General features: G+C 39.1%; 1 protein-coding gene across 5 annotated transcripts in view; it reads right to left on the reverse strand.

Annotated features, from left to right (window-relative positions):
- NEDD4L (NEDD4 like E3 ubiquitin protein ligase) overlaps window positions 1–14,199 on the reverse strand; it is a 352,508-nt gene that overhangs the window by 37,187 nt on the left and 301,122 nt on the right. For all 5 annotated transcript variants that reach the window (XM_059725264.1, XM_059725263.1, XM_006268859.4 and 2 more), the window contains 4 exons: window positions 12,302–12,356; window positions 8,447–8,505; window positions 2,785–2,850; window positions 1,172–1,401 (listed from right to left, as the gene is read on the reverse strand). In XM_059725264.1, the coding sequence (XP_059581247.1) occupies window positions 1,172–1,401; window positions 2,785–2,850; window positions 8,447–8,505; window positions 12,302–12,356 (410 nt within the window). The remainder of the gene's footprint in view (window positions 1–1,171; window positions 1,402–2,784; window positions 2,851–8,446; window positions 8,506–12,301; window positions 12,357–14,199) is intronic.

Consider the following 14,199-nt stretch of genomic DNA (forward strand, 5'->3'; position numbering starts at 1 on the left):
TGTGGACTGAACACATCTGTCAAGATTTAAACAGTAATGTATTCTATACAGCAGAGTGTGATTGAATGAGTACACTAATAAGTAAGTGATACTCTGGATACATACATATCTACAATGTGAATTCTAGATTAATTTTGTTACCAAAATGTTTTTAAAAAACCAAAACCCCCCACTAAAAACAGGCTTCTTAATACATAGGTTAAAAATATGCCATCTGCAACAATTTCTTACTGCTATTTTTAATGACAATTTTCAGTTTAATGGGATTTCTTTCAACTTACAACTGATTTTCCCACCAGACTGAATCTAACATTTAACTAGTTTTATTTAAAAATTATTCATTCATGGTGGCATACATCCAAATGAATGAAAACGATCTTTTCAAAAGGCAAATATTTTTCTACTGAAATTCAATAAGGGATAAGTATTTTGAGCTAGTTAATACAATATATTTTACAACCTTGTGGTCTATAATGCAAATAAGTCCCCTTTCCCAGGCGCGCACATTCAGAGAGAAACAGGAATTCCCTAGTTACATGGTCTCTTGTTCATCTAGTTTACGACCTACTTAACACTTATTGGAAAAAGAAGCAAGTCTAATATTGACACCTACACACAGAAAACATTGCCTGTGATAAACAAATCAATCTTTAGCAACCGTATTAGCAGTTAAGTACATGACATAGAATTATATTAACTGGATTAAAATAAAGACATTTTGAGCACAACGAATTACATTTGCACTCATTATGAGTTGCCTTTACATTGTCAGTGCAGTGTAGACTGGCCTAAGGGTAAGTGAAGAATTAGCTCATGAGAACTAAATTATAACCCTGAAACACGAGAGCTTTAAACAAGCAATACTTATGTACTGGACTAGGAGTGTCCTACATAGAGTACCTTCCCTTACACTTCTGTTGGCTCCACAAACACATAAAGAAAGGTGCCTGTTAAGGCAATGCCAATATTATTAAATAAAAAGGGTTTAAGAAGAAGATTTCAGCAGGTTCTCTGAACAGGGTATAAATATAATGTCATATTGACATTTCATAATTGGCATTTGTTAAAATATGCATGTAATATATCTGGAAGGACAATCTTATCAGGTTTTCTTTCACCCAGGTACTAATTTGCATCACTTAGAAATGGAAATATATTAAAGGACACTTACGTTGCCGAATATTCGAAAAGACCATAATAAGGATTAAACATTTCCTTGGACAACAGAAAGAACCATTCTCTGGCCACACCTCCATAATCAAGTCCTTTTTCCGCTTCAAATTCAATCCAGAGTCTGGCTTTTAATACATCGGGTCTCTTCACGGACATGATTCTTCTATAGGACTCCTCAAAAATATTATTTCTGTGGAGTTTCATCTCAAATCTGTTTGGTAGATCAGCCTACATCAAAGGAAAAATATAATTCACATTGATCTGGTCTTTATGCAAGTGGCAGTGGAAATAAAGATGGCAGTAAAAATAAGGTAAGTATTTCCAGAGTTTCCCATTCTACAAGATGCTGGCATTTTGTCTCTCCTAGAATCTATCATCGTTCTTTAGTTATGGCCCACCTACACCCTCATGCCTACATACCAGAAGCAGGATAAAGTAGCAAGAAAGACACAGAGGAATATATTTCTGGGCCCTATTTTAAGAAAGCTTAGTTAATAAAAGGTAACACAGCTTCAGGGAACCTAGCCAATCATAACTGTGAAGACCACAGCTGCATAATGAAAACTGTTACAATGTCATGGGGAGTGTAAATTTGCATTATCAAGATTCTCAGGTTTGGGGAGCTCTGCTCCAATATATATTACAGCTAAGGCCAATCATTATTCCAAAAAGCAGCTGAATTTAGACAAGGCCAAAGAGAAATGGGGATGTAAGGAGAGGGAATAAACGGAGTACAAATAAGGTGGGATACAGACAAGTGGCAGGAGAATGCAAAAGAAACAGTCAGTTTCCTGAAATAGATCTCTCTCTGCTAATCACATTTTTTTATTGCATCCAAGAACTCAATGCTATTTAGAGCCCATGAAATGCTGCATTTTAACATAGTGAAAGAAACACTGCCTCACAGGTAGGGATGCATATTTAAGGAGCTGCTGATGTACAGGAAAAGAATACCTATAGGACCCCTGTGACATGTTTGTTTGGGGCTGTCAGAGCTCTAAGACTATTACCAAGCTAATCAATACCACAGGGAAGTTAATATCGAGTTCTTGTCTCTTTCATTTTATTAAGACTTCTAGAGCTGGTGAAAGATGGTACTTAGGAACAAAAGACTGGAAGAGGACCTCCAAGTCCTCTTTATTCACTAAACATGTGCTCAACAAAACAGTGGGAACACAAGTTCTGACTGTCTTTGGAAAGACAACTGCTGAGACTGAAGGAGTAGTACAAGTCCTTGCGTCCATTTACATTTGAGCACGCCAAGAGGAAAACTAATTAATCTCAACTATGATTATATGCTTTGAGAGGCAGTATTATTTGTTACTGCTTCTTCACTTTTCAATTTACAAACAAAAACCTGACTCAAGGGCTCAGTATCAGTTTTGGGTGAGGGGAAAAAAAGAGAGAGAAATTCCTTGATCTGTACAGGAAAACTGCAGTCTGTTTTGCTTGTTCTTATTTAACTACTTTGTTAAGATAAGTAAAGAAAACAGGAAAAGGTATTGCAACAGCGTGCCATGGCAATTATTATCTATTCTTGGAGCAGTCAGTTACATTTTTCACCTCTACCCCAAAATAAGCATCTCAAACACAGAATGGACAATTACTCACTGGTTTCTTTAATTTCTTTCTGAAGTAGTCATATTTCTGTTTGAACTCTCTGGAATAGGGAACAGCCTGGTAGAGAGAAAATTAAAAATACAGATCATGTAATGCATCTTGCAATCTAATACCTTGCATCTTCTACAAATGTTATTAACAATACCAACACGTTTAAACATATGCTTTTTTCTTCAGCTGTGATTTGTTCCAAACTTGTTTGTTGCAGAAAGCATATGAAGTGCATGCAACACAATGTTCCCGTTACACTGGAGAAACTAAGGCAGAGGTTTTCAAAGAATCAAATATTTTTTGCCTCTATGATTTACTATAATGACAGACCATCCTTAGTTTTAAAGAAAAGTGTGAGGGAATAATCAAAAAGGCCCAAAAAATAGGATTCACTGACAGAGACAATGTTCCATTTTAAGAAGCCATAGGCATTCTTTTATATAGCTGCTATCATAGAACGGGTGTTTCAACAATGGTCTGGCAACATTGTCCTCGGATTTGTTCAAACAGTAAGGCACAACCCATCACTGAAGTGCTCACAATAGAAGGGCATGATCTGAAGTCCACAGAGTCCTTCTATACGTGAATGACGCATGCCCCCTGGTGACTGGGGGGGGCATGGCGGCGGCAGGAGCACGGCAGGAGCAGCACCGCTGCAGTAAGCTGGGAGCTCCCACATACGCCTCTGGCGTTGTCAGTGGGGGGAAAGAGGGGAGGGAAGAAGGTGCCGAGCGCCAACCAGGGGTCAGCGACCAGCCACAAATGCCACTGGCTGTGTCAGCAGTGGGGTGGCAAGTGACGACGGCCTACCGGTACTGCCAACAGTGTTGGCAGCACCTTTTTGTAGGAGATGCACCACCACACTCAGGGGGTGCATGTACACCCACGTGTACCCCCTATGCATCACCCCTGCTTCTATACGCTCCATTGGCTTTTGGATCAGGCAGACAAAATCATTAGAAAACCAAAGTTTTATTCCCATTTTGCAGATGACATCTTTCAAAATGAAAGTGAGAGCACAACCTGGGGTAGAGTGAAATTGTGATAGTTGTGGTGAGTGATCTTTGGGTATGTTTACATGGCAGAATGCAACGCCTCGCAAGAGATTTACAAGTTCACACATTCAGAATGTGCTATCTTAGGTACAGGAAGCACAACCACATTCACATGGTGCTGTTCAGTATCTAATTTCTAGATGATATGAGCGCCAATAAAACTATTTACAACATTATTTAAACAAATGCCTTCATGCCAAGAATCTCAAACATTTTGCAAAATAATTTATTCCATTCATCCTTCTGGGGTAAGCAAATGATACTGCAAAATACTAGCTCTTTTGCACCATTATTGTGCAGACACCTTTGAAGCAGAACATATTTCCTTGGTGACAGCTTAAAGCTAAATAGAAAAGGATAAAAGTGTAAAAACTAAAATAGGAGAAAGAAATGTTGGTAGGTTGGAATTATAGTTAGCAGAGTGGGAATTTGGAATCTGACATGTATTGCCCTGTCCCACAGGAAGTGACAAAAGATCTCTTGTCATAATTTATTTAGCTTGACTTATAAGGGTCAAAAGGCCTCCCCTTTGAGATTCTAGGGTTTTTTTAATATGCAATTTATGATGAAACAAGGATACAAGCTGAATTGAATGCAAAAGTCAGGGGAACTTTTCTATACTTAGACTTTTCAGCTAATGATATGAGACCCCAAAACATGTAGTTGTCTTAGCCACAATGGTAAGGCTAAAAGATCTAATTCACCATCCTTACGATTTGCAACTACACAGTCTTCAAACACAGAAACCATGAAGAAAAAAAGCTTTGAATTAAAAATTGAATAGGTTGTAGTCATGGTAGTCACGTTTCTGTGCAGACAAGTTTCAACATCTTCCCATTCTCCCTAAGACCTATATGTTAAGGTAATTTACATAGGCTCTTAGCTTTCGGATTTCATAATACCAAAGGAAAACAAAGGATTTCCTGTCATATCATAAGCTTGCCTTTACCCTGCTAGTCCTTCAGGCCAAAGAGGACACCTATCAAAACAGTTAATACATAAACATGGAACAGCTATAACCATCTGAAGTATGCTTTCATGGGGCAGAAAAGTCATTACATTCCAACGCGACACACACTCTTTGAAGGCTACACTGCAAACTTCTGAAGTCTGGTTCAGGTCAACACTTGTTAGTGTGTTTATCACTGTCTGGATATGGGTTAAGGGTGGGAATGGACAAAAAATTAAATTAACCTCAATTTCACTAAAATCACTTGTTATTGACCATATTCATTTAATGAAATTACAATGGAACCTCACTGGCTTAAAGGTATCATCAACTCCAAATCATGACCCAAGGGCCATTACTATTCCAATCAAATTTCTTCAGCCTTCCTCTGGAAAGATCTTAAGGGGTGGAATCCTGATGATCTATAAAGCAGTGCAAAGGGAAGGGCTGAAAATAAGTTAGCTTATTAAATGTTTTGAAAATATTTGAAAGAGAATAAATCTATTTATTCATTTTCCTGAGACTGAACACTGTTCTGAAAATAATTTATCTAAACTGATCCTTCTTGAACCTAACAAGCCCTACCCTCCTGACCATACCCTCTAACCCCAACGTCCCACACCATTCCACCACTCCTCTTCCGTAACAAGACACAGGTTTTTTTATTAGCTGTAAAGCCTGTAAATGGATACTGTGATTTGTCAGCTCATGAAATTTTCTGTCAGAAATGACCACCATAGGGAACTGAAGATTTTTTTCTACTCACATTTCCAGACTCATCACAATGGGAGATTTCCACATAAATCCACATCCCTGGGGCCCAAATTCTGAGAATTCAGAGCAGATGTGGATGGCACAGGATTATTTTGCTCACATGAACATTTGAAAAGAGCCACCCTTTTCTCAGACTTCCTTTAAAAGTTCATAGAATAGAATACTTTAATGAAAGTGAGTGGCCATACCATTTGGGTTTGAATAAGATGAGCATTGGTGTATTAGGGATCTTTTCACATCAATCAGAATTTTTCTAGCGCATTAATAAAACTGCAATTTAGTACGAGCTATAGTATACTGTGGTGCTTTTAACTTGCCTTTTGGCTTTTAAACAGACTGCTTCACCCTAAATAATTAGGTAGTTCTACACTGTACCATGAAAGTGAGTATGTAATTTAAATTGAATGGAGTAAAAAATAGGAAGCAAATGAATAATCTCTGAGGGCAAAGGTGCAGGTTTGCCTACTAGGGTATAAACTGAGGAGAGCGAGGGAAGGGGAGAAACACACACATACACACAGAGAGACAGGCAGACACAGACTGCATTTTAATATTTGAAAGATGGGAGAGGACAGAGGCAGGGAGTCCAGAAAAGGATTTCAGAGCAAGTTACTGTTGATAAATATATGTTTTTATTTATATTTTCAATGCCTTTTTCTTGATGCTGACGGCAAAGTAACTATGCAACATTAAATTGGCTATATAGCTTCTGTCTCATTGCTACAACAGATGGTTTCAACAGTGAAATTCTGCTTTGGAAAAGGGTATTCTTGTCTGAGGGACCACCTTAATGCTAAGGCTAGGTACAGACATTCAAAAGGCTGAGGTGGAGTCGATCAAACCTTCGTGGGTTTCTCCAAGCTGCATAGATTGGATCAGGAGTGAACAGAACAGATGTTCGCCCTCTGGGGTGGGGGGGAGGGCATGAAGATACCTGCAGTGGCCAAGGCCAGCACGCTGGGGGCACTCTCGTATGCCTCCCTTTGCCAGAGTCAAATGCAGCTGAATGCCTGGCCACCCCCGACTGCCTGCTGGGGACACCCCCAAGCCATTGCTGTCAGCTGCAGGAGGGGGCAGCCAGCACAGAATCTCTCCTCAGCCCCAACCCCTGCTAGTAGTCGACTGCCAGTGGCAGCAGGGGGAGGGGGAGGAAACAGAGGCCTCCGCCATGCAGACCCAGCCAGAACACTTGGGGGAGGTTGGTGCATGCCAGGAGCTTCACTTCTCCCCCACTGCCTGGCCAGCATGGCTTCCCTCCTCAGCTCCACCCACCCATCAGCTGTCAGTAATGGGGAAGTGGAGGATCCCACCCCGCCCTGACCCCCACACCAGCTGCCACAGTTGGGGTGGGGGCAGCATGCGGTAAGGGCTTTCCTTCTCTCCTGCTGCCTACCCCAGTGTGGTTTCTCTCCCCAGCCCGACCCCTGGCCAGGCAGGGGAATGGGGGAAAATAGAGGCCCCTGCCCCATCCCAGAGCCAGCACAGACTGGGGGGCTGCGCAACAGGGGCTTGCTCCCTCCCCTGCTGCCTGGCCAGCACAGCTTTTCTCCCTAGCTCCAATCCCTGCTAGCTGTCAGTGGTGAGGGAGGTGGGGCGGGAAAATGGAGACCCCTGCCACATGGACCTGGCTCCCCCAGACCCAGCCAGAAGGCCACATGATGGGAGCCCCTGCTTCCCTCCCTGCTGCAGACAGCTGGCTAGCAGTGGGCTGGGCTGGGGAAAGAAGTCGTACTGGTTGGGAGGCACAAGAGGGGGGCCTCTGCTCTCTCCCTGGGTCCCCCTACCTGCCCAGCTGGCAGACGCAGGCAGGAGGCAGGGCGGGGGAACAGAGCTGTGCTGGCTCAGCTCTGTGACAGCTCGGCAGCAGGGCAGGAGTAGATGAGTGAAGGCCAAGGCTAGCCTGCCCACCCTATTAGTGGGGGTTAGCAGGGACCTGCAAAGCAGCCTGGGATGCCAGGGGACTGCGACCTAATTTAAGTCAGGAGGGGATCTGTTAGAGAAGTTTGATAGACTGGTCTGACCTAAAACAATTGAATCTGATATTACATCCTTCCAGGTCTATCTTAGACTGGGTTCTGCCTTTTTTAAACTGGCATATGTACAGTGAACTTCTGTTCTGCTACAGGTTTAGACTGGTTTCTGATTGCTTATACCGGTTTGTATATAATGTCTTTACCTAGCCTAAATGTCAGGTAGAGAATAACTCCATCTCGATGGAGATGCTTTTTTTGTGCAGCTCTAGAAGAATGAAAGTAACATAAAATAAAGAAATTCCAAGGATGTCATACCTGTGACCATCCATCTATTAGCTGTACAGTTTCTGAATAGAAAGAATTTTCATAAGAGAATATAATGCTCTCAGATTACATTTCTAAGAGAAAGCAAAACCAAGATTATGGGGAATGTAGGGATTTATGGGAAGATTTACTCACCACGTATTTTTCTGGGAACTAAAAAGGATGATGATATCATTTATGCTAAGATATAAAAAAATAAAAGGCTGAAAAGACTCCAGGGGAGATAGATAGGGAAGGTCTGAGATAAAGAATTTGCCTCAATACCTCCCCTGGAATAGTGGATGGGAAGGAAGGTGGGGAGGCATGTTCCAACACCTGCCCACAAATGCCATGCTGCTTCTTAGGATCCTTACCAGTTATGGTACTTTAAAACAGTCCCCACATCACTCTTATCTATGCAAGAGGAAGAGATGAGCTCAAAGAAGCTGCTGCAGAGATGAGCACTCTTATCTATGCAAGAGGAAGAGATGAGCTCAGAGAAGCTGCTGCAAAGAGGTACCTAGTCACCCCTCCAGACTAGCATAAAGTGGACTTTTGAGACACAACAATAAGCATCACTGAAAATTTATAGTGCACACAGTACTTACTGGACCAGTAATAGCTGGGTTCTGCAGTCTGGGATCTTCCCACTGGGTAATTTTATTATCTGGAAATAAAAGAGGATACTGTACCATTAATTCTCTTCTATCACTCTGAAATCATCTTTTTTTTTAAACAAAATTACATCTGCCCCTCACCTTCCTACAATGCCCACAACTTAGTATTTCAGGGTTAGGAAAGATGGCATACACCCCTCATCCATTCTCACCCCATCACACTGTTTAGTTGGAAATGCTCACTCAAAAATGCAAAACTACTGTATAGTCCAGTATATTCACACTGCTATATTCACACGCCCACAGTGTTGATATTTAATTGGTAGATCCTTTTTCTTCAGGGATTTTTAACTTGAGCCTGATATGCATTCAACTTTGATGAAGCATACAAAATTTTCAGGCCTAAAGGTTAAAAGAACAAAAAACAAACAAAAAACCAAAACAAAAGACATTTTAAAAAATACCTAAGTTTTGCAATTTCAAACGTCCCTCTGCCCTTGTACAACTTTAAATCATTTCCAATCAAAATCAAAAAATCCTGACCATCATGTGGACGTTAAGCCATCCAGTGATGGAATTCTAGTTATTGTAATTTTTTTAAAGAATACAGATATTTAAATTAGGGCCTGAATTACAATTGGGATATAAATAGGCTCCACTGGACAAAGAGATCCTAATCCCCGTCTTTACTAACAAATCTACTATATACATTTTTGCCTTTCCATACAGGCAACAAGAGGCACATTTTGTTTTGATCAAAGAGATTCTTGCAAATGATACAATGGTAGCTCAATGACGTTTTTATTTGCATGTTTTCAGAACACTGGTAGGGCAGTGGTTATACACAGTATTACACTGATACTTTTCCCCCAACTCCAGACAGCATGTCCTAATAAAATTCTAAACATAATAGAACCACAACAGGAAGATGGTATCACAACAGTAAGGTAATGCTCCAAAAACCAAATAGGTGATATTTTTCATGGTAAAGCCTTAGTTAGCCATTTATTTCATTGAAAGGGCAATAATACCCGCTGCATTATTATAAGTGCGGCTATGCACATATTTGCATGGTAAAAAAGTGGTCAAGGTTTTGGAGATTTTGGGGGGAGGGGAGGGGCAGGGGTTAACAAAGTCTATAAATTGCTAGCTTGGTAATAAATATATTTGCCAAGTTTTCCATAAGATTATTGTAGGTTAACATTCTATGTTGAAATAAGAGAATTTTCTGTTCATTTACAGCTGAAACAGACATTTCCGTTTTTAACATCTGGATTTAATTGTAAAATGACCCCAAATAAATTGGTTTGCCAAGAACTGATATTAAAAAAAAAAAAAGTCACTGAAGAAAATTTAAGGAGTAAGAAAGATACAAACTTCCTGCAGCCTTCTTTTGGGCACGTGAACACATGAGCTTTAATGTGCATTAGCCTATTTTAAAGCGTATTAGTGCATCACAAAAAAACCCATGTGCTTTCACTAATGTGCATTAAAATAGTCTAACACATCTTTTTCTAGTAGTACCTCACAAAAGAGGTATTAAAATTAATGCAAATTAGAAAAAGCACATTAATGAACGTGTAGATGCACCCATACGTTAATCATTCAAAATTAAGTCACTGGTTTTGGGTTGCTCCTTATATACATGAAGTATATTGGTGCTTATGGGACTTGCAATGACAGCTCTGGGGATTGAATAGTCTCCAGAGAAGAGGGGCAGTAGCAGTGCAAGCCTCCTCACTTTGCCCCACCTATCTGGCTTCAATCTGTTTTGGAATGTTCTTTTCATACTTAACCTCCCTTCTGAGCCTACCAACCAAGGGCATGAATCAGAATTTGTCCAACTATTTGAGTTGGTCTAATAAAAGAGGTCAGATTTACCCAAAGAACCTTGTCTGCCTTGGTTTTCTTACACACTTTACTTGTTTTCATGTTGCTGATGTTCCAATGATATACATTACCATAATCTTTTATATGGAAATGCTTTAGAAAATGTAATGCTTTAAAAACTGCCCATTTTAGGAGGCAAAGATATGATGACCAGATTAGTGCACTGTTAATGCGTTCCTCGGTCAACATAGTCATAATCAGGTACCCTTCCCAGAATATGATTAGCTTCATGTCTAGGTTTCTTTGACTTACTTGTGACTTAAACAATTTGCAATAGGTTAAAAGGGAGGCTAATATTACCATATTCCTGCCTTACTTCACTCTTATATGGCATGAATGTCATCATGTTTCCTTACCAATACTGTGAAGACAGACACTAATATTTGCATTGTGGAAGGCAAGTCACTGAACATTCTGTACTGTCATTTGCTTAATCCTAAACACAATGTTATCACAATGAAACTGGAACAAGTCCACTGTGATACCATTAGTTTCACCTTTGATGCTGGTCTAGTTGTAACAAAAGGTGTAATTTGAGAACAATGGTATTTACTAGAAACAGATATCACTATCAAACATGCTTCTTGCAAAGTTTGACATCCACAAAACTAAAACAATGCATCTCAGGAAGAGGGAATTAGAGAAGAAATGTCAAATAAAATGTAAAATGTTTGACAGTCATTCCTAATTCACTGGGGAATTTTGACTTGTACGTAAGTTTAAAATTTCCTTTGCATTTCAAAACTACAACACATGCTGAAACAACTAAGGGACCTGATGATTTTAACTCTCAAAGGGCAGGTAGTTACAGCAAGTGTAAAGGTGTTTCACATCAAGCTGTTCCCTTCTTTGACTCCTAAAGGAGTACAGAAAAAAACTGCCAATGTTTGTAGGCACTTGTTGGTTAATTAAGTTAATTACTAAAGAAATAAAGACTAATAATAATTCATAGCAATATATGAAACAGATTAATCTAGTTTCTCTGCAAAGAATGCATTATTTCCATTCCTTATTGAAAAACTATTCATGCAGTTTCAAAATTCATAACCTACTTTACAGGCAGTATTTTTAAACCAAGGTAATATGCAACTATGGATAAGTGCAGCAGTTAATGCTACTGAGAGAAAATGGAAACCATAATCCTGTCAGGTAGATATAATGGTTTAAGATTTTAATTTTACAGGTCTTGTGTGGCTTCTCTCTCCACTCTCAATTTTGTTTCAAGACCTCTTTTGTGAAGATTATGCCATTAATCATAGAAACCTCAGGAAAAAACCAAGCTAAAGGTTAAAAAGACTTCTGTTAGACTACAACTATATTTTAAAAGAAAAACCAACAGAAAAAAAAAATCACATGTTTGTTTGGAGATGCTGTAATAAGACAAATCTACAATGAAACATCATTTACATTGGAACTTCAGTACAAGAACTGGCTAGATATTAATGGATTGGGTGCAATATAACATGCTACAAATAGAAAATAAGGTCAGAATTGGCATTTCCACAAGACCTTTTTAAGGAAGTGGGAGGCAAGAGTGCTTAGGGTCATTTCTTCCACTGCCTATATTTGGACTTGTGGTTATATCCTCTTTTTTCTCATCTTATTTTCTATTCCTAGTGTGTATTTTAATTTATTTAATAAAGTGCAAATAAAGCCATGGGATCATCAACGACGACAACAACAACGAATCCAAAATATCAACAAAAACAAAGAAATATCACAAATAAAAAATGTTAATGCTTCACAAGATCAGAGAGGGACAAAGCTTGATGAGCCAATTAAAAGCAAGCTTTTGGTGAATATACAGTACCGTATGAGGGCACTAAGTCTCTGGTATCAATGTCTCCACATATCAACACCTGGCTTCCTAAATGAAGAGTAAAATTATAAAGCTTTCACTTCAATATTTATTACCTCCCTTTGTCTGCTTGTTGTAGTACCTGGGTGCTTACTTACTATGGTCTATATAAAACGTTCTTCCATCCAAATGTATTCTTTCCTCCCAACCAGGCTGGAGAGAGAGAGAGAGAGAGAGAGAGAGAGAAAATGTGAACTAAAGCAATACTACTGTAGCAAGTAAACTATTGCATTACTATGAGTCAGGCACATTTGCCTATATCTACTTATGATATTTATTTGGGTTCATCTTGCAGAACAACCAAGGAACCAAGTTTCCAAGGTGGACTGGCTGTTCATTTGGACAACAAGCACATCAAGTTATGACAGGAAATGTTAACAGAATTTTTGGAAAGGATATGAAACCTACTACAAAGCTTACACCAAACACTAAATTTATTGGGTTTGGAGGAGAATTTCATAAAGAGTTAATCATCTCAAATCTGTATAACATAGGGGTTTTCTGGTTTTTACATTTTCCGCAGATACCGGTCATCATCAGACACAAGATCCTGAACCAGGAGGTGCAATTTGTCAGATTCAGTGCAGTAATATCTACTTCTTGACCTCCCATCTTTAAAATGATTACATTAGATGGTAAACAAGGATAGAAGACAAAAGACTTCTTAGTACCCTGCACACTATTTACTTTTGTCACTGACCCTGGTTCTATATTCTACATCATGTTCAGCCTCATTGACAACACAGAAGTTAAACTGTTTTAATTTCAATCGGTTTTAAACAAGTTTAGTAAAGTATGTGCAAAAGCCTGTACAGATACTCTTGCTGCAGTTTTAAAATGGCTAATTTCACCTCTGTTTAAAACATGTTGATTATTTAAATATACTCAGTGACATAAGACAGGCTTGCACTGGTTTAAGGGTTTTAAAACAGTTTAAATCAAACTATCAATTATATCAGAGTAACTGTAATGAAAACATCCCTCCCTGGACATTGCTGCATGTCCACTTTATCTGAAATATACTACTGTAAAACACCCTCTTTATTGCCATTTTTAACTGCTCTAACATCGTGTTGTAACCTGCAAGCACATAATTACAAAGATGTCAAATCAGGCCTACATTAGGAACAAGAGAGACAAAAGTTATGGTGCCTAACAAGTTATATAACTTAATTAAAAGAAAAAATCTTTTTTCCTTCATCTAAACAGAGACAGGTAACCATGCTGGTCTGAAGTCAGGCAGGCAAAAGACAGGGCAGGGTGGCACATGACCAGTTCAATAAGGCATAAGCTTTTGTAGGCAACAGCATCTTTAGAAGTAGGTTATCACGAATACCAATTACTCTCTCAGGTGCCATCCTCTGCCTAACATAACCAGGGGTAGTTAAACTTCCTCCCACTAACTTAGAAGTTGATTGTGCTACAGGCAACCAATAGCCTTTCTGTATTTAGGTGTCCAGTATTAGTGCCATTTCATCTGAGCTTGTTACCAGCAGCAGGAAATAGTTACAAAAGATTCTCTAGTGACAAAGCTAATGAGTGTTATTGTTATCAGGCATCAATAATCAAAAGCAGTCAAGAAATCCAAATTTTCCCACTATCAGTTTTTGTCTTTAAGAATAAAGCCTTTTATGAACTCAGAAAGGCTATGTAATATATTCTGACTATGATGCAAATCAACAGTACATTTGGATTAAAAAATAATGCAAACGTCTCTCAGGATTAAAGCAGTAACGTTTTATGCAGAATGCAAAACTATCATTTAAAATCTAAATTAAACCTAAATGGTACACCCCTGCCTTATGCTCTAAGAGATTGGGGGGGAGGGGGGGAAGGGAAGTAAGCTAGATTTTTTGAATGCCAAGAAAATGACAGAGGCAAAGACATTGTTACCTTAGCAATTGTTCCTGGATTACACAGGCCTTCCCTTTCATTCCAGTGATTCAAGTTTATATAATGTTTTTGTTTTCATAGCAACGTGTAATCATCCAAAGTC

This window comes from Alligator mississippiensis, chromosome 3, assembly GCF_030867095.1.
Source record: "Alligator mississippiensis isolate rAllMis1 chromosome 3, rAllMis1, whole genome shotgun sequence".
Lineage (NCBI taxonomy): Eukaryota > Metazoa > Chordata > Crocodylia > Alligatoridae > Alligator > Alligator mississippiensis.